At 44.0% G+C, this 20,000-nt stretch overlaps 3 protein-coding genes and 6 non-coding genes across 11 annotated transcripts in view; all 9 read left to right on the top strand.

The window, feature by feature from the left end:
- pxna (paxillin a) overlaps nt 1-5,824 on the top strand; it is a 44,602-nt gene extending 38,778 nt beyond the window's left edge. For all 3 annotated transcript variants that reach the window (XM_062553469.1, XM_062553468.1, XM_062553467.1), the window contains exons 9-11: nt 117-198; nt 905-1,053; nt 1,431-5,824. In XM_062553469.1, coding sequence (XP_062409453.1) covers nt 117-198; nt 905-1,053; nt 1,431-1,697 — 498 coding nt within the window. In that variant the 3' untranslated portion in view covers nt 1,698-5,824. The remainder of the gene's footprint in view (nt 1-116; nt 199-904; nt 1,054-1,430) is intronic.
- Nucleotides 5,825-9,979: 4,155 nt separating this feature from the next.
- On the top strand, nt 9,980-14,504 carry rplp0 (ribosomal protein, large, P0). Its single transcript, XM_062553466.1, has 8 exons — nt 9,980-10,074; nt 10,855-10,961; nt 11,266-11,441; nt 11,962-12,049; nt 12,219-12,365; nt 12,912-13,097; nt 13,432-13,572; nt 14,295-14,504. The coding sequence occupies exons 2-8, from the start codon at nt 10,908-10,910 to the stop codon at nt 14,451-14,453; spliced, it is 951 nt and encodes a 316-aa protein (XP_062409450.1). The 5' UTR covers nt 9,980-10,074; nt 10,855-10,907; the 3' UTR covers nt 14,454-14,504.
- On the top strand, nt 10,600-10,727 carry LOC134101558 (small nucleolar RNA SNORA63). The gene has a single exon (XR_009941413.1). It is a non-coding gene; the product is annotated as a small nucleolar RNA SNORA63 (small nucleolar RNA).
- LOC134101554 (small nucleolar RNA SNORA63) lies at nt 11,064-11,191 on the top strand. The gene has a single exon (XR_009941409.1). It is a non-coding gene; the product is annotated as a small nucleolar RNA SNORA63 (small nucleolar RNA).
- LOC134101557 (small nucleolar RNA SNORA63) lies at nt 11,561-11,688 on the top strand. The gene has a single exon (XR_009941412.1). It is a non-coding gene; the product is annotated as a small nucleolar RNA SNORA63 (small nucleolar RNA).
- On the top strand, nt 12,589-12,717 carry LOC134101555 (small nucleolar RNA SNORA63). Its single transcript, XR_009941410.1, has one exon. It is a non-coding gene; the product is annotated as a small nucleolar RNA SNORA63 (small nucleolar RNA).
- LOC134101559 (small nucleolar RNA SNORA63) lies at nt 13,175-13,302 on the top strand. The gene has a single exon (XR_009941414.1). It is a non-coding gene; the product is annotated as a small nucleolar RNA SNORA63 (small nucleolar RNA).
- LOC134101556 (small nucleolar RNA SNORA63) lies at nt 13,882-14,009 on the top strand. Its single transcript, XR_009941411.1, has one exon. It is a non-coding gene; the product is annotated as a small nucleolar RNA SNORA63 (small nucleolar RNA).
- A 343-nt stretch (nt 14,505-14,847) lies between the features above and the next one.
- LOC134100332 (ras-related protein Rab-35-like) overlaps nt 14,848-20,000 on the top strand; it is a gene marked incomplete in the record, with an annotated part of 7,248 nt that continues 2,095 nt past the window's right edge. The window contains 5 exon segments of the mRNA XM_062553465.1: nt 14,848-15,139; nt 16,131-16,181; nt 16,474-16,597; nt 18,960-19,084; nt 19,280-19,404. Of these exon segments, the coding sequence (XP_062409449.1) occupies nt 15,088-15,139; nt 16,131-16,181; nt 16,474-16,597; nt 18,960-19,084; nt 19,280-19,404 (477 nt within the window).

Raw genomic sequence — 20,000 nt, 5'->3', positions numbered from 1 at the left:
TGCATATGTGTGTGTGTGTGTGTGTGTGCGTATGTGTGTGTTTGTATTTGTGTGTGTATGTGAAGAGAACTCAAAGTGCTTCATGTCATTCCTTTATGATTGTCTCCCCTCTACAGAAAGTGGTCACTGCGCTGGACAGAACATGGCATCCTGAGCACTTTTTCTGTGCACAGTGTGGCGCATTCTTTGGGCCAGAGGGTGAGTGGAAAGACACACCCACACACACACACACACATGCCCTGTGTATTAATGTGTTGGCCACCTGCAGTTATCGCCCACTAACTGACAACGATGCTGCCGTTATCATCCCATTGTCATGGCATTTGTTTCATCCCCTCCACTTTAATCTCTTGGCCATGATCTCGTCGGATTGTTTTTATTATTATTTATTTTATTTCCCAAAATCGCTCTCCCACATACACATACACATGCACACGCTCACACAAACAAACACACTGAACTCCGCTTGCGCTGACAAGACTATCTTTCCCTCCAACACTCCTCACCCCTCCTCTTTCTCTCTTTTTTTCTTATCTCTCTCTCGCTCACCTCCCTCTTTCCTGTCAAGTCTTCCCCCTCGCTCTCTCGAATGTGCTGATTTTCCATTTCTGCTCTCGCTCTCTGTCTTTTGTCTCCATGTGGTAGCCCACCCGTTACTGCACCTTTCCCCCGTGTGTCAGGCCCACCACCATTAACAGCCTTACAGACATGCGCCCCCTTAATTATTGCCATTTATGAGCTGGGCTGCATGCAGAGCCTGTTCTCTCTGCAGAGAGGGTTGGAGTAGTGACGGTCAGAGGGATCTCTGGAGGGGTGGGGAGTGCACATGTGGCTTGTTACTGAAGAGCTGTTGCTCTCTCTTCTCTGTGTGCGTGTTTGTGTGTGTGCCTGGCGCCCTCTGCAGGCTTCCATGAGAAGGACGGGAAGGCGTACTGTCGGAAGGACTACTTTGATATGTTCGCCCCCAAGTGCGGGGGCTGTGCCCGCGCCATCCTGGAGAACTACATCTCGGCCCTCAACAGCCTCTGGCACCCCGAGTGCTTCGTCTGCAGGGTGAGTGTCCGCGCAGGTGGATGCGAGAAAGCAATTGTGGGAGTGTGAAAGAGCAAAATGCCCTTTGAGTGGGAAATCTGTGTGTGCATTGGTGTGCGACGTGCGTGTGTGCTGTATGTGTGGGCGTCGTCCTCAGGTTCTGTAGGGTTTTTGTGCAGTTTTCTATGCACGTGTTTATGAGAGGCAGCGACTTAAAATGCAACTTACAAATTATGAAGGAAAGCTGCGCGTGCATCTGAATTTAGGCTGGTGAACTTTGTGCGAATGTGCATAATTATGCATTGCTTTCCACATCAAAAGGCTGACAAATCTGGAACCCTTTCCTCCTCTGTGTGTGTGTGTGTGTGTGTGTGTGTGTGTGTGTGTATAAATTACAGGAGTGCTTCACCCCCTTCATCAACGGGAGCTTCTTTGAGCACGAGGGCCAGCCGTACTGCGAGGCCCACTACCACGAGCGCCGCGGCTCGCTGTGCTCCGGCTGCCAGAAGCCCATCACGGGCCGCTGCATCACAGCCATGGCCAAGAAGTTCCACCCCGAGCACTTCGTCTGCGCCTTCTGCCTCAAGCAGCTCAACAAGGGCACCTTCAAGGAGCAGAACGACAAGCCCTACTGCCAGGGCTGCTTCATCAAGCTCTTCAGCTAAGAGCGCGGCAGACCAGGCGGTGTGTGTGTATGTGTGTGTGTGTGTGTTGTGGGTGAGCGGATGTGTGTTTAGTGTGGCGCGTGCTGGACTGTGTTTGTGTGTCATGATTGTGAGGTTGAGTGGGAGAGAGGCTTTTTTTGTTGTGTGTTTGTGTGTGTGCTGGTGGCTATTGTTTTTGATCTTAATCCAGATCTTGAGATTTCTTGTTTTTTTCTTTGCATTTGTGTGTGTGCGCTTGAGCAATATTGACGAATGGGTAATTGTGAGCGTGTGTGTGTGTGTGTGTGTGTGTGTGCGTATGTTTTGTGAGGTTACGGTGCCCGCAGCAGCAGAAAGTTTTCTAACAGGCGTGGATATATCAGAGAGCCCAAAGAGATTGTGTTTTTAAATGTCATTTTTAGAGTCATGGGCGGGTCTGCCTCAGCCCACAAGCCCACTGATGCGTAAATGGCTGACTCGAGAAGAGAAGATGCTTCAAACGAAACCATGTCCCAGATTGAATTTCACTACCACCAGCCACATTTCCAGGTGAACGATTGGAGCTCGATCTGCTTGATTTATATGACTCAATATGTAACGCCTTGAGGTGGACTGTATAACGAACCCTCTCCCTGACAAAACAGTGTTGGACAAATCAAACCAGATATATTTTTGTACTTGTGAAAAAAGACGACTCACATACATGTGCGCACACACACTGACTGCTAATGCTGACTGCACACACACACACACACACACACAAACAGAGAGAGAGAGCTTATCATTTCAAAAAGCACGTGCACAGTTCTTTATGTGTGTATCTCCCTCCCCCCTTCCTTTCTTCCTCCCCCTCCCTTTCTCTCCTTCTCTTGATCTATTTGTCACCCATTCCTTTTTTCTTCCCTTTCGGTGCTCTGCTTTCAACACCCTTCTTTTCTCCACTTGTGATTTCCTAAATATCTGTATGGTGCATTCTGTGGCTTGGTTTCAACTTACCAGGCACATATTTTTCTACACTTTTCCTATGGAAATTTTTCATACACAAGAGAAGCTTCGCCAACGCAGACTTTGTGACGCATTTAATCATGACCTAACAATTTTTAAAAGAAAGAGTTTCTATAGTGTATCATGTGAAATGTTACAATCCTAGGGTTGCGCACATACAGACACACACACGCGTGCGCACACACGCGCACACACGCGCACACACACGCACACACACACACACACACACACACACACACACACACACACACACACACACACACACACACACACACACACACACACACACACACACGGACTACTGCTCCAGATATTTAAGCGTATGTGACATCGAATCTGCTCCACACTCTCCTGGTGTAGGGATCAGTTGTCGTGAAGAGAGGAGTGTTTGGCTAAACCAGATGCTGTGTCTGATCATGTGTTGGTTTCACACACGCCTTAGTTGGCAGATGAGGAAATCATTAATGTGAACTTTTTTCTCTTTTTTTTGTCTCTTGCTAGTTTCATTTGATCTTGTTTAAGTGTAACTGTCCTACTCTCGGGGTGTGGGATTGTGGCTAAGGGGTTTAGTGTTGCATGGTAAACCCCTCCCTCACTCCAGGGGCTCTGGAAGCTCCTTTTAATACATGTGACCTCTGAACTTTGACCTTTTTGATCACTTCTGCTTCCTGCTGCTCTCCATACTTGCTCTGGTGTCACTTTTTTGAAAAAAAGAACTTTATTCTTTGTGTTTTCATTGATATTCAACACACACAGACATATTTCATTTCAATTCATTAAGTAGAGAACCAGTCTGTTTGAGGTCTGCGAAACCTCAGATGTTGGCTCTCAAATCAGATAGAGCCAAGACATCCTGTGATAGGCCTGTTACTATGGAGACAACTTTGACATCACTGTAGACCCTAATCTTTTTGTCCCCTCTTGTCAGTCTCCTGCAGAACAGGTCACAATACTGGAGCAATGTTTTTGTTTTTATTTTGTATTACTTTGTTTTATTTCCTTTTTGGTCTTTTCATTTTAGCTACTGTTATTTTGCCCAATCATGTGTAGAAGTCTTAACTCAAGAGTCAGAGTTTTGTTGGGCAGGATTAAGTATGAGATGTCTTACGTGTACAGTAGCCACTGTAATAATTGTTTTGGTCTATTTGTTTCAATAATGAGTCAATAATAATAATTTTAATAATAGATTAGATTTACTTCAGGGTGACGGTGCATTTTTTTTTTTTTTTTTTTTTTTTTTTTCTTTTGTGCACACTGACCGATGACTCACATACTGTAACAAAAATAACATTTGGGATTCATACATACCGTAGAGCCATGACTGTGTCTCTGGATTTGCTGCCAATTGCTTTGACACTCCACACCACACCACACCACACAACACAGCTGCCATGCAGTGACAGAAATACTCTTGGATGACGAGGCAGGAGAGTGACAGACACCGTAGTCCCCCACTGGAACTCTCAAACTATGCCTATGCAAAGAAAAGCTGTGGTCTCTAAGTGGGATCACGCAGTAACAGACGGGGAAGACCCAGAAGATCTCACTTGGTCTCTTTCTGTCTCACACACACACAAGTTGTTTTTTGTCGCTGAGCCTCACCATCACAGTCCTTATGACCTGTGCGACCTTTGAACTGGATCGCTCAGATTACAAATAAGAGCGGAGCCTGCAGGACTTCCTGTGTCCCTTTTTAAAAATAAATCATTTCAGTTTTTATCACGTGCTGTTTTTTTAATCCTGGCTTTGTAGACGCGAGAGACAATGTTGCATATCGGAGTAATTGTGAAACATGTATAATCTCTACAATAAATGTTAATTTACTGTTAAGTCATGCAGATAGCTCCCAACTTGCTTCCTTGAGCAGGGCAAGAGGCAGAACAACAACAAAAATATTTATTTACTAAATATTGATTTATTAAATTGCTTTTAATGAATACATATTTAGTAATCATGAAAGGTATAAGGTGATTTATTTTTATTCTCTGTTTTTCTTTCTGGATATAAACAGAAACAGAAGAAAAGAATGCTTGTGCCAAAATGTCAATGCAATGTCTTTTACACTGTGTTGAGTTGAAAGGGGCGCTCGTGCTTCACGTTGTGAGCGGATTGGTTCGGCCATTATGATGTCACACGTGGCGCCTGGGCTCCCCAGTCAGTCATCTTATCATTATTCATGTTCAATTGTTTTTTTGTTTTGTTTTCTTTTCTAAACAAGTCACTGGAGGAGTAATGTTGTGAGGTATGTGAATGAATACACAAAGGAACAGCTCCATAGGAATCAGGAGATGTGGACAGTTGCTGCCCTCTTCATAACGCTACTGGCCTCCCTCCAGGGCCAGGGAGTAGTGTTATGCTCCCCAGCACTGGAACTACACCGTGAACCTCTGGAAGGGAGAGAGTCATATCACACATTAGCTATTCATGACTTTTATCAGGTTCCTTTGCACAGGTGTATTAATCAAGCCACCATGCAGTCTGCATTGATAATCAAGGTGCTTGATTGTATACACCTGTGGAAAGGGACCTGATGAAACCCATGAATAAACCTGCGTACCTTTTACTAGATGACCACAGGTCTGGGGAAGCCAATTTATCTGGACAGTGACTGTGTACATTTAGTTGGTTATTGTATCAGGCAGTGCTTTCTCTGTTAGTAGCAGCTATTGGGGATTGGAGGGGCAGGCAGTCAGGTACATGTGAGCCAATGGAGCTGTGCCTTTGGGGGAAGAAATGCAATGTGGACGGAGTGTTGGGGCTGACATTAATGTCCAGCTGTTTACACCGTTATTTGTGATCACGGGTTGATTATACTATTTTCAGACTGTCGCTGTCGTGGGCCTTGCCTTGATTCATGCATTTCTTTTTACCTCTGCCAACCTTGCTTTTTGAGGAAATCACTGCCTTTGGTCCTTCCTCGTCAGCCCTGTCCAATATCGTATTAATACAGCCAAAGGGAACCACCCCTTTTTACCTCTGTCGGATCCCATCTTTTCTGGTATTGTTTTCAGTGCTAGGTGTTTTCTGATTACTTCTGTATGAATCCTGATTGGATTTCTGTACAGGGTTTGTGACCCTGGAGAGCTTATGCATTTAAATTTCATGTGATCAATGCCAATAAAGAAAATCTATTCTCGAGACAATGGAACATCAATTTTTCTTTATTATTATTTCTGTTGCATTCTTAATCAGCAAAGTGCTCTCTGAACAGAATATTTGACTTCAGGTAAAGAAGATTCACTTGATTCTATTTGAATAAAATCACGTTCTAAAGTTATTGTCAACCCCGAGAAAGTATCAAAATAAAACAAAAATAGCATCTTGGGGTTACCAAGTCTCTAGCAAGAAAAACATTGGTCACGTAATGCATTATTTACAGGTTATGCCAGGAAAAGCCTTTTCTGTCATTTAACAACAATCAAAGTGCCCATTTGCTAAGTGCTAATCTTCCTGTGATTTTGACTCATGTTTTTCTATGGTCGTATGAAATAAAACCTTAGCTTTTTGGCAGCAAACACTAAAGTAAAGTGGCTGTCAAAACAAGGCTGACTGACAAAAACCTAATGTTAGGTATAGTGCAGGAGCTTTAATACTTTTTTCTTTATAGACCTATAGGAAACTTCATGAGTTTTCTCATGTACCCCATGAAACTAAAAATGGTTGTCACTGGATCCTCCAGTGTCATCTTCACTTCCATGTCCTGATCAACACAAAAATAGTTTACTCTATCAAGCTGTAATGCATCTCCCCCAATCTAAGCCCCATAACCCTGAGGGATGGGACAGAGGAGAGCACTGCAAGATCCTTCCACACGTTTTCTCAGATACATTACTCACAAAAAGTTAGAGCCATCTGGCTTTTGAGTGAAATTTAACGTTTCATTAGGCCTACAGAAAGTCTGAAACACTTAACTGTTGGAAATGTGCATTCAAAAGTTAAGAGAAGGTCACATCAAGTTCACCTGTATAAAAGTTAGTGGATTTTAGGTTCATCCTGAAAATTCATATAAAAGCTTTGTCCTTTTTTACTTTTTGTGAGTATGTATGTTCAGAAACGTTCCTTTGAGTTATGTTAATTGCAATAGGGATCAACCCCTATTTTTATTCTCAAGATAGCATTTCCTGGAAAAGACCTGCATTACTCTGTTGTGAACAAAAGCAGTAACATTGCGGAAATGTTTTCCACATGGAGCAAGCCAACCAATCTACATTGTCTCATGCAACAAAACTTGAATGAAGTGGGAGTGTATAACATTTCAATTTGGACTGTGTAGGATAAAAAGGCTGGGAGAGAGAAGTCCGCACACCAGAAAATGCTCCTCAATTTTTTAATGGTAAATCACCACAGGATAAAAGGGCTGCCAGATACCTATACTTCCCATAACATTGGTGTAAAAAAATGATTTGCCTCCCTCAAATAAAATAAATACTTCAAATAAAGACATACGTAACAGGTCGTGTGGGTCAGTGAAACCTAAGGGTCAATTCGGACAAAGGGCTGTCGACATGGAGAAAGTCGAACAACATTTCTTGCTATCATACATCACGTTCAAACAAATCTGTACAGCATGAAATGGAATGGGCCTCAAATTACAACGGCTCTCACTTATAATGGGTATTATTTAGGGAATGTCATGCAGGTATGCATGCACAGACTCACTCGCATGCACATACACACACATAAGCACACACACACACACATACACACATCTCATACTAATACTTCATACTCCCTCATATCCACTCCCATTTGTCTTTGACACCTTTTACCTGCTGCAGTTCCTTTTCACAATATATATATATATACATGTATATATATATATAATTCATATACATATATACATACACTGCTCAAAAAAATAAAGGGAACACTTGTTCATAGGAGTATAGCATCAAGTCAGTCACACTTGACATTGATCTGGCCACTTATGCAACAGAGGTGGTTGTGAATCAGGCTGACCTGCTTTGATGTCAACGAAATTTACTACAGGTGCATTAGAGGGCCAACTGTGAGACGACCCCCAAAACAGGAATGTTTTTTTATAGGTGGTGGCAACTGGTAATTTTTTCATCTTTATCCTTCTTGACTGATTTTTCACTGTTTTGCATTTGGATAGGCTCAGTGTTACTGGTAGCATAAGCCAGTGTCTGGAGCCTACAGAGGTTGCACAGGTAGCCCAACTCTTCCAGAATGGCACACCAATGCGTTCCATGGCCAGAAAGATTGCTGTGTCTCCCAGCATAGTCTCAAGAGCATGGAAGAGATTCCAGGAGACACAGGCAGTTGCTCTAGGAGAGCAGGGCAGGGTGGCAGAAGATCCTTAAACCAGTAGAAGGACCAGTATCTGCTCCTCTATGTAAGGAGGAACAGTAGGAGCCCTGCTATAGCCCTACAGAATGACCTCCAGCAGGTCACTGGTGTGAATGTCCCTGGCTACACTGTCAGAAACAGATTTCATGAAGGTGGCCTGAGGGCCCGATGGCCTCTAGAGGGACCTGTGCTCACTGCCCAGCACCGTGGAGCTCAATTGACATTTGCCATAGAATGCAAAATTGGCAGGTCTGCCACTAGAGCCCTGTGCTTTTCACAGATGAGAGCAGGATCACCCTGAGCAGTGAGCACATGTGACGGACATGAACGAGTCTGGAGATGTCGTGGAGAACTTGATGCTGCCTGCAATGTCATTCAGCATATCCGGTTTGGTGGTGGCTTAGTGATGGTCTGGGGAGGCATACCCTTGGAGGGATGCACAGACCTCTGTGGGCAAGACAACGGCAACCTCACTGCTCTTAGGTATCAGGATGAAACGTTCCGGCCCTTTACTGGTGCAGTGGGCCTTGCGTTTCTCTTGGTGCACCATGATGGCCACATGTGGCGAGATTGTGCAGGCAGTTACTCGAGGATAAAGGAATTGATATTGACTGCCCCCCACACTTCCCTGACTTAAATGCAATAGAACACCTCTCAGACATTATGTTTTGGTCCATCCAACACACTCCCTTCATTTTAACACATTTACCAGTCTATATCAGCATAGATATCCAGCATGATGTATCTGATGTGTTTTCAAAGTGTTCCTTTCATTTTGAGCAGTGTGTGTGTGTGTGTGTGTGTATATATGTATATGTGTGTGTGTGTGTGTGTGTGTGTGTGTGTGTGTGTGTGTGTGCGTGTGTGTGTGTTTCTGTGTGTGTGTGTGTGTGTGTGTTATATTTACTCCTTTTATCTGTGGAAATATAGATCTCTTTGCTATATATGGGTTTTCTTTCTTAGTTGGCACTATTTAGAGGTTAAATTGCGTGATGGGTCTGGGGTCATGAATGTGGTTTCGTTTTTGCAAGGTACGTTTTCGTATCTCTGCTACCAATCAAATACAAAGCATGCCTTTTTTTCCATAGACAGGATTTGATGCATAAACAAAGGGGAAAAGGAAAAGGAACCAAGAAGAAAACTGAATAGCAACAGAGGAAAAACAACAAATTAGGTTTTCTTTGAAAGTGTGAAATTCTATACTGAAGTGCTTTTGTGTCCTGGAAAAGATTATTTATTCTCCGGGACAATTAATAAAAAATAGAACAATCCAGAGAAAACCACGTGGCAACGATAGTGAGCAGGCACATGAGAAATGTGAAAATCCACCAATGATTTTTGAAAGGTTATTCCTACGTGTTGGCATGTAGGCTGTAGGCCTACCTGTTTTTGAAAGAGGATTTAGGACCTAGCATACTGGCACTGTTATTGAAATATTTCCTCAATTATGCAATTGGTAATTCAATGAGCAATTTAGTCATTTGAATTATTATCTGCAATATATGATTTGATATGCAAAGTGGCTGGAATGTTTGAATTATTTTTCTCAAATTTTAGAATTGACATTTACTGAATTGCATTTCATATTGTCATGTTTTGGTCCATTTATTCAGATGGCAATGCATTTAGTAATGTGTGACTTGGCCATGAATTTTGATTTTACAATGCAAAATGCAAAGTAGCAATGCCATCATCACATTCCTCGGATTGTTTTGATTAAAAATTAGAACATATTTTTTTCTAAATGCATGACTAGTTGTAGTCCTAGGGCTAGGCCTACATTGAATACTCTATAAACGAGTTTATTTGAATGTAAGCGAAACAGACATAAATGCATTACAAAGACAAGATCCCGAGTGACAATATTTTACAAACAAAAGTGGGCAACATCTGAATATACATGAATAAAGATAAGGACATGATCCTTGTGAAACTCATAGGTGAAATTCTGTGTGAAGATTGGCAAATATCAAGAAACGCCTCTATATGTTCAAACGCGATTGTGATTGGTTGCTTTGCCTGTATAATAACTTTCCGGTTCCTTTTCCAGTCTCTTTTTTGCACGCGTCTTCAACGTAGCAAGGTAAGGCTCCACTGTGGACCACAGAAATGAAGTTTTGAAGCATTTTTAGTAATCCCTCGTTTATTTGAACACTGTGTATTTAAACATTACTATTGTCTGCGTTATATCAGTCATAATAGTGGCCGTCAATCGAAACTGTTCAACAGCTATCTCGACCTAAAATAAATTGCGGCCTGTTCAGCGGTAGCAGCCATGTTCTGTGCTCGAGTGGCGCCATGTGTCCAGTAAGTTAGCACATAGCCAAAAACACTAATCTAGCCAGCACATCAGTTAACACACTTGCCTTTTTCCGATCTGTTATTTGGAAAATGATCTCGTGCGGTTTTATGTTGACTGGTGTTAGTTCAGTCAAAATGATTTGGTTTTAACTCATGACGTTAGTGAATGCTAACGTTTGCTGAAGCTAACTAGCAACATCACTCCATGTTGGTTAACGTTACTTGAATTCTCATAGGAAGCTATTAGTTGGCGAAAACCTTACCACCCTGATGTTTGACTATCTGAAAAGATTTATATTCATAACAGTTGCAGGTTAAGTTACGGATTAGCTGCTCAGTGCTATACCGTCGTTCCCCCTGCACATAGAAATCTGTTTCCTACTATCCCTGTTCGTCTGCATCCCACGACTACCAGGGACGCTTGGTTTCAGACATGTACCAATTGGTTCTATCGTTGATTTCACTAAACATTTTATACAAAATTGTCACTAATGGCTTTTGACTTAGAAATCTGATGGGCTTTCACTGGTGATTAAGCTAATAAATTGTTTTGTCTTTACAGTATTCTTCACCTTGTCTTTAAATCGCTCAAGCGATCCTTGGTAGCACTGCAAGATGCCCAGGGAAGACAGGGCCACATGGAAGTCCAACTATTTTATGAAAATCATCGTAAGTTCTGTTGTGACCTCAGTAATGTGTGGAACTCGTAGGACATGTACATTTTCTGCAGCCGTAGAAATGTAAAGATTTATATTTATATATATATAACAGTTGCAGGTTAAGTTACGGATTAGCTGTTAAGTGCTACACCGTCGTTCCCCCTGCACATAGAAATTTGTTTCCTACTATCCCTGTCTGTCTGCATCCCACGACTGCCAGGGACGCTTGGTTTCAGACATTCTATTGTTTTTTTGTTTTTGTTGTTGCCTTCAATGTTTATGATGTCACTAACTGGTCTTCTCCACCTGCGCAGCAACTCTTGGATGACTACCCAAAATGCTTCATTGTGGGTGCCGACAATGTCGGCTCCAAGCAGATGCAGCAGATCCGCTTGTCTCTGCGCGGAAAGGCTGTTGTGCTCATGGGTAAGAATACCATGATGCGCAAAGCCATCCGTGGCCACCTGGAGAACAACCCCGCCCTGGAGAGGTGAGCGCTTTGGAGCTTTCATGGAGTCCCGGGGGGGGGGGGGGGGGGCGCAGTATATGCTGAAACTTCAGCTTCGGATGATTGGTTTTAAGCGAACATTAAAGCTCCAGTAAGTGAAGTTGCAGGTTAAGTTACGGTGTAGCTGTCCAGTGCTACCCTGTCGTTCCCCCTGCACACAGAAAATCTGTTTCTTACTATCCCTGTCTGTCTACATCCAAGACTGACAGGGACGCTTAGTTTCAGACATTTATACGTTTCATCAGTTGGCACATGCAAAATGCCGTTAAGGGTTGGGTACCAAGGGTTGGTCTTTGTACCCATAGTAGCCTGAGACATTTGCTCTTGGACACCAAATTCCTGTTTTTTGGCAAGGCCACAAAACCAGTCAGGAACTCTGCCCAATACTTACTAATAATTGCAAGCCATCTGTGATTAACCCCTTGTCAAGTGAATCCGCATCCTAATGGACTTCTGATTGTTACTAATGATATTAGTGATTAACTTAATCTGTCCTTTTCAGGCTGCTTCCTCACATTAAGGGGAATGTCGGCTTTGTCTTCACCAAGGAGGACCTGGTTGAGGTCAGGGACATGCTGTTGGCCAACAAAGTAAGTCTTCACATGAATAATGCTAAATCACTGTTCTGTATATGTGTTTATTTGCTTATCTATTCTATTTGATCCTATTGTAGTATTTGTTAGCATGTGCTCTATAAATAAAACTTACTTACAGTCATTTATGCATTTGTGAAACTCATGACTCCTAATTTCTGTGTAGGTGCCAGCTGCTGCCCGTGCAGGTGCTATTGCCCCCTGTGAGGTGACTGTGCCAGCCCAGAACACCGGTCTGGGTCCTGAGAAGACCTCTTTCTTCCAGGCTCTGGGCATCACCACCAAGATCTCCAGAGGAACCATTGAAATCCTGGTATGTTTGCAATGCTCTGCTCTGTATGTAGATTCAGTTCATACTGCTGGATCGGTTTTGGTCAGAGTTCCACAGGTTGGGCATGTAACATGCAGCTGATGAGGACCCAGAGCTAACCAAACAGGTTGTTGTAGCTAGTACCTAGTGTAAGCTGATTTCAGACAGCGGCTTTAAACTTGAGCGTCAGAGTTTTAAACTTACATGAAGGCTCCAATAAGTGAAGTTGCAGGTTAAGTTACGGTGTAGCTGTGCAGTGCTACCCTGTCGTTCCCCCTGCACATAGAAAATCTGTTTCTTACTATCCCTGTCTGTCTACATCTCAAGACTGCCAGGGACGCTTGGTTACAGACATGTGCACACGTATGAATTGACTCAATGTTGACCAATACACCTGATTGACATGTGCAAAATGGCTTAAGTCTGATCAAAATTGACTGGAGACGATCGCTAAGATTTTGCACAGTCTATTTAGATCCAGTTCTTGACACGCTGCAGGATCTGCTTTGGTTTGACCTTCACTCACGACTATGTTTTTCCCCTCTACAGAGCGACGTGCAGTTGATCAAGCCTGGAGATAAGGTGGGCGCCAGCGAGGCCACGCTGCTGAACATGTTGAACATCTCGCCCTTTTCCTATGGGTTGATCATCCAGCAGGTGTACGACAACGGCAGCGTCTACAGCCCCGAGGTGCTGGACATCACAGAGGATGCCCTGCACAAGCGTTTCCTTGAGGTGAGTGGACACGCTTGGCATGCAAGCTGACCAGATGACTTCCAGTATTTTCATATAGTTTGAATGGACTCTGTCCAGTGCAGGATATCTACATGACAACTGTTCAGTGCTGTTTTGTCGTTCCCCCTGCAGACATTAATCTGTTTCCTACTATCCCTGTCTGTCTGCACTTCCACGGCAGGCAGGGACGCTTGGTCTCAGACATTCATAATTAGTGTTCCCAACGTATTACTGTAACCAAGGTGTTGACTGATGTGTGGTGCTGTGCTTATGTAGCATCTGATGGCTCTAACCTATATGCTAATCACAAATCCCCTTTCTTATTAATGTGTAGGGCGTGAGGAACATCGCCAGTGTGTGCCTGGAAATTGGGTACCCCACTTTGGCTTCCATCCCCCACTCCATCATCAACGGCTACAAGAGAGTCCTTGCTGTCGCCGTAGAGACAGACTACTCCTTCCCCTTGGCAGAGAAGGTGAGGATTCTGTTCACATGGGGTTGCCACTTAAGCAGTTTAGGGCATTGGGTTTGAAACCCATGCACAAGTGCCTTTTTTGAACCCATAGTAGGGACATTTGATCTTGGGCACTAAATCCCTATTATTCTTGGTAAGGTCACAAAACCCAGTCCCAGACCTATACTTAACAATGATGCTATGCAGTTAATGATGTAACCCAGAGCTAACACAACTGGCTTTGTAGTAGCAGTGTAAGCTGATTTCAGACGGTGGCCCTATAAGCATCAGATTGGTTTTGAGCGAACATTAAAGCTCCAATAAGTGAAGTTGCAGGTTAAGTTACGGTGTAGCTGTCCAGTGCTACCCTGTCGTTCCCCCTGCACACAGAAAATCTGTTTCTTACTATCCCTGTCTGTCTACATCCAAGACTGACAGGGACGCTTAGTTTCAGACATATGCATATTAAGTTTCATCAGTATTGGTTAATATACCAGTTTGGCACATTCAAAATGGCTAAGTGTTGGAAAATGGGTATTGATCAATCGGTGTGCAGACGTGCATTCTGTGAACCCATAGTAGCCTGGGATGTTTGGTCTTGGACACAATTCCTGTTTTTGGCAAGGTCACAAAACCAGTCAAGAACTCTGCCCGATACTTATGATGCTGAAAGCCAGTAGGATCACTGATTGAACGCATTGTTTCTTGGGAAGATGTCTTAATGCTCTTTTCCCCTCCCCCAGGTGAAGGCCTTCTTGGCTGACCCATCTGCCTTTGCGGCCGCCGTGGCACCAGTAGCCGCAGCAGAAGAGGCTGCTGCTGCTCCTGCTGCAGCCAAGGAGGTTGCCAAGGAGGAGTCTGAGGAATCGGATGACGACATGGGCTTTGGACTGTTTGACTAAATCAGAGTTAATATTCTGTTCTACCAACCAATAAAAGAAACCTCTGAATGACCTTGATTTCTCTGGTGTGATTAATATGAATAATATGAATAAGGTACTACCATGTAGCTTATGTCTAACTTAGGAAGATTTTTTAGTTCTGATTTTGACTTGCCCTGTCTCTTGGCAATTGCATTTCAACAGATGAATTGTGGAGCTAAAATAAGTTGAGAAATGCCTTTTGCGATTCCATTTGGTTTCGAAGTGAACCTGGGTGTTCGCCTGGTCATGGCCCTAGCTGGCATGGCCAAAAAATCCCCACCACGCTTGTATTTTGGTGTGCGGCTGCGCAGTTACAAGCGTTCAGAAAAGTGGGTGGGATTTGAGCTGTGGTTAGCCAGCTAGCCTGTGTGTGCTCGCTGGAACTGTAAGTCGGTGATGTCGATGGGTGTGATCCTGCTTTAGCTCCACGATACCTTTGTAATATACCCGCCGGCAAAGGGGAGAAATTCCAGGAGAAGGAACTCTAGCTGACTCTCGGCCGGGGGAGGGTGAAGCTAACTAGCTGCATCCCTGGACAGCTCTTTTTGGGCGTTGAACATTCTGTGGGGGTAACAGGAGATACATCGAATAGTCGGAAACCCCAACCACTGCGATGGCGAGAGACTACGATTACCTCTTCAAGCTCCTCATTATCGGTGACAGCGGTAAGGAAAGCCTGGGGATGCCAGACGGGAAATAGGCCTGTATAGTTGAACGCCAGAAAATTTTATTGATATTTGGCAATGGAGCTTCACGTTTTTGACACATTATTGATATGATGTTAACAGTTTTCTACCCCTGATTTAATTGGAAGACCCAACTCATTATAGGTCTTTTGTCGGCTTTAAAACAAAATGGTCAAACCCAGCGATGCTACTCAGTTTGCCATCAGTTTCACTAGAAGTTAGCCTGCCAGCTAGTTAGCTTGCTTGTATTAGCTTGCTAGCAGATAGATAGCTTTCTAGGGCGGGGAGCAAGTTGTTCTGCTTCCTAACCGGTTGTAACATCGACACTGTGATGTAAACAGAACCTCCTCTGTCGATGTTTTGAGTTTTGTCTTGTTCAGAAATACACATTCGGAGATAACGAAATCAGGCAAAATAGTTGCATATACATTACTATCGGTAGTTAGCGACGGAAGGCTAAACCAGTTTGGCAGTTGTGCTAGCTAGCTAGCAGCCCTTTTGCTACAAGTAATTCATCTGCCTGCCGGCCATCCTCTTAAGTTTGACAAGCTTGATTTATGCCAGCAGCCACAAGAGAACCTGTATTGACAATCTATTTAAGACTATCGACATACACTCGTATTTTTTTTCATTAAAGATGGTTACTTTTCGTGTCAAATTGCGTTTGATAGCTAATTTGTTAACCACTTTGATGGAAGAATAACCTGGCTACCGCTTGCTGACCAGTGAAGAAGTGTTGTTGTCCTGTCGAGGACTGCTACGTTGATCTGGCCATTACGCGGGGCCAATGTTTGTCTGGGCGTTGACTCCTGCCATTGTGTCCCTCTGTGTTTTGTTTTGTTTTGTTTTGTTTAATCCATCGACAGTGCGTGCATACTGTGGACCCTTTGATGCATGCTTTCACTGTGCATTGGGAGCCTGTATGTGATGTTGGCTTTCATGCGACCCTCAACTCTGTTCTGTTTCACAGGTGTGGGGAAAAGCAGTCTGCTGCTTAGGTTCGCCGATAACACATTTTCAGGTAAGTTATGGCTATGTATTGTAAAACTAAAGTACAAATCAGTGAAGGGTTTTGGATGGTAAACTACTAACAGGGATCTTATGAGCTAAGCTTGTCCATCATCAACTCTGGCCTCTAACGAAGAGGTTATTGGAGATTTGATGGCATAGATATGAATTGGTTTTAGGTGGTGTATGTGTGCTATAATGGGAAAAGAACCATAGTATGTGTCCAGCAGTAGTGTGTATGTGCTTATGCTTAATGTATGTGAACACACGATCAAATCGTGTGTGTGTGCATGTTTGTGCTTTAGGTAGCTACATCACCACAATTGGCGTGGACTTCAAGATCCGGACAGTGGAGATCAACGGCGAGAAGGTGAAGCTACAGATCTGGGACACAGCTGGACAGGAGCGCTTCCGCACCATCACCTCCACGTGAGTAAAAGCAATGCACACTGGGTAGCAGCGAACCATGACGGCCACATCTGTCAGGGCTATCTGTGATGTACACACCTTTGGGTCTGGCTAATGGTGTTTGTGAGGGATGCACAAGGCACCCTTTGATCTTCAGTCTGTGGAATAATGGCATTGTGGTTCTATTGATACCCGCTTCAGTTGCAGTGTGAATGTGGAGAAAGGGGTGGCTGTAAGAAAGTGGCCTTGTAGAATTTAGAATGTATGGCATGTTCTCTAGTATGTTTGAATTTCCACATGCTAGTATGAATCATAGGACTGTAAATCATACAGTAAACCTCCTTAACCTTTCTTATTGAATTTCTATCAGTTTAAGTGAAGATCCTCTTTGAATCACTTGCCCTAATATTTGTAAAGTTCTTTCGGTAGAATCTATCCTTTTTTATGCTAGATTTCTGTCGATTTCCCCCCCCCCCACATGTTCTTCACGGTATTCACAGAACGCTTTCAATTAGGAACATGCCATCTCAGCAGACAGTGCTGTTCGCTAGAGAGAGAACCGGCATCCTCTATGGCTCAGTCGCACACTTCCTTTTTTCAGGTGCTCGCCACCACTGTCTAGCACTCCTCAATTCCTCTGCCTGTGTGCTGTGATCCTTGGGCGTGTAGATGATCGCGTACAGCCGCACTCAAGAGCTGCTTGATGTGTATGCCCTACAGGCGTGCTACATGTTTTTGCCAATGTTTATGCCCTGCAACCATGTTACATGTGTGCCAATGTGTCTCTGTCACGTGTTGGACAAGAGCACAGAGCTCATGTTTGAACTTGACCATGGAAATAACTTGTCGTTGACTTGACGTTTGCTCATAGTAGAGATGATTGTGGATCAAAGGGATTGTGTGTTGAGCTGCCATCTGGATGTGCCCACTGCTGGGCAGCGTGCACGATTACCACACTGTGCTGTGAATAGCAAGGTGTCTTGTCCGTGTCAGATTGTCGCCCAGGGAATGGTCTGTTGCCCTTTGGGAAATGAACTTTCATGTGCTGACCTGTGGAAAGAACTCAGGTGGACTAATGGACAGAACAACAGGTCAGCTCTGTTTGCAGATAGATGTGTCATTGTTTTGCAGGTGTTTGCGACACAGATTGAGTGATGTCATTCTGACCCTGTATGCATAATCAGATCCCTGTATGCGTTATCAGATTGTTCAGGGGCTGTAATCATTACATAAAGTAATTAAGTGAATTCAGTGGACTTTTGTATGCCATTTTTTACGTTTTTTTTGCCCTGATCAAGCCATTAAAGGTGTGGCTTTTTGGTATGGGATGGGTTGGAGTTTGACACAGGTCAACACAGGCCCTACAGTGGCCTGTGTCTAGGCAGGACTCTGAGGCTGACAGGCGCGGGCGTTGTTGTTGTTGCTGGTTGTTGATGAGGCCTGATGGTAAGCTGCAGCCATGTGGCATGGTGTCTCATTAGGAGTAAGTGAATTTCAGCCTGGCTGAGCGGCTCTGTGCAAGCCCTCTTGTGAGAGGTACCAGGGGGGAAATAAGCTCTGGCCTGGAATTGGAATAAGGTTTGTGTGTGTGTGTGTGTGTCATATTTGAAGCTTTCCATTTCATTTCATGGAATGCAGAAAATGACCATCCCAGTTGTCACTTTCATATTTGTTAGTGAGTTTCCACAGTTCTACTGTTACTTTGGCTTTGGCATCTCAACTCAGGTTATCTTAGGATCATAGCTTGAAAGTTCTTGGTTGAGAATAACTCGGTCGGTCCCCTTAATTTGTAGTCAGCCAATTAGTGAACTTCATGAAGCAGTTAATCCAATGACTTTCAGTACAGTTTAAAACCATAGTCATTTGCAGTGTCCCTGCACTCCCTAATCAGAATGATTGTCAATGGGGCACGTCTGTAGCTGATATATCTTAGGAATAATAGGGAGGAAGGGAAGCCAGGGTATCGCTGTGAGCAGTGTGTTGCAGCTTTTGATGCTGTGAATGTGGAACTATAAGGAGAGAGCATAGACCGTATCAGTTCTGGGGTCCCTCACCACTCTCTCCTGTCGCCATGGTGCACTCTGCACTCGGGCAGCAGAGGGTGTGTCAGGTCACCTCAGACTACGTCTTCCTGTCAGATCGAGAGCGGTTGCTTCTCTGCTCAGGAACTGATGTGGCTTTTGGGTCATGCCTTTGTGCTCACAAACACACACACATACACACTCTCACACCCGCACACACACTTACAGAAAGGCATACTAAACCACTTCCTCTCACAGGCTGCACTAGTCTGGAGGCTCACAGAGTGCCACAGACACAAAGCAAAGACAGACAACAGACTCGTCAGGCGTCTGCTCACTCCATTTCCCTTTCCCCACGTCAGATACTACAGAGGGACGCACGGGGTGATCGTGGTCTACGACGTCACCAGCGCAGAGTCATTCGTCAATGTCAAGCGGTGGCTCCATGAAATCAACCAGAACTGTGATGATGTCTGTCGAATATTAGGTAAGTTCCTTCATCTTTGATTCTCTTCCTAGTTCTCATACTTGACGTTGTGTTGATGCAGTTTGTACAAATAAGGGTGGGGCACTCTTTTAGTCAGAGCCGCTCTATTTCATAACTACTAATCAACATGCTTAATGTTCAACTCCAAAAACAATTTTTTTTTTTTTACAATAATTCCACTCCTCGATTTCTTAGTGGGCAACAAGAACGACGACCCGAACTCCAAAGTCGTGGAGACGGCCGACGCGCAGAAGTTCGCTGAGCAGATGGACATCAGGCTGTTCGAGACCAGTGCCAAGGAGAACATCAACGTAGAGGATGTAAGTCCTGTTGATGGACATGGGGGTGTGCAAGCCAAGGGGGAGACCTTTAGGGAAGGTCGCGTGTCATGTATTAAAGGTCACCACAGGGGTCATGTCCTCTCAGGAGGAGGAAGGAAGGCGAGAGGTTAGATCGAGACATTCACGTTCATCTCTGCCCTTACACTATTGTTGCCAGGTCAACTCTCCTTAGTACAAACAAATACATGCAGAGTTTAAAGTCTGACCTCAGAACAGCAGAGGACAGATAAGACGGCTTGATGATTAATATCGCCTTTTGGTGACGTTAACGCCGGTGTAAGGCATGTGCATGTTGAAATGCTCTCGACATACAATAACAATTACTTCATATTGTGTAGTTTGGTCTTCCTCTCAGGGCTACCATAGTGTTGACTGCCTCCCAAAGTAACTGGCTACTGACATTTGCAGCCTGCTAAAACAGACCTACTACCTTTGAAAATGTGACTGCTTAATAGGACAATAGTGTTTCCTCAGTAAAAGCATACAGTGCTGCAAATCAAAGCCCTTTTAGTGTTTGTCAGTGTATGACAGCCAGTGAATTTGCCATTTTATATTTATTGGATCAATCAACGAGC

This window comes from Sardina pilchardus, chromosome 14 (genome assembly GCF_963854185.1).
Source record: "Sardina pilchardus chromosome 14, fSarPil1.1, whole genome shotgun sequence".
Taxonomy (NCBI): Eukaryota; Metazoa; Chordata; class Actinopteri; order Clupeiformes; family Clupeidae; genus Sardina; species Sardina pilchardus.
The sequence above is the reverse complement of the archived record's forward strand: the minus strand, read 5'-3'. Positions and strand labels throughout refer to the sequence as shown.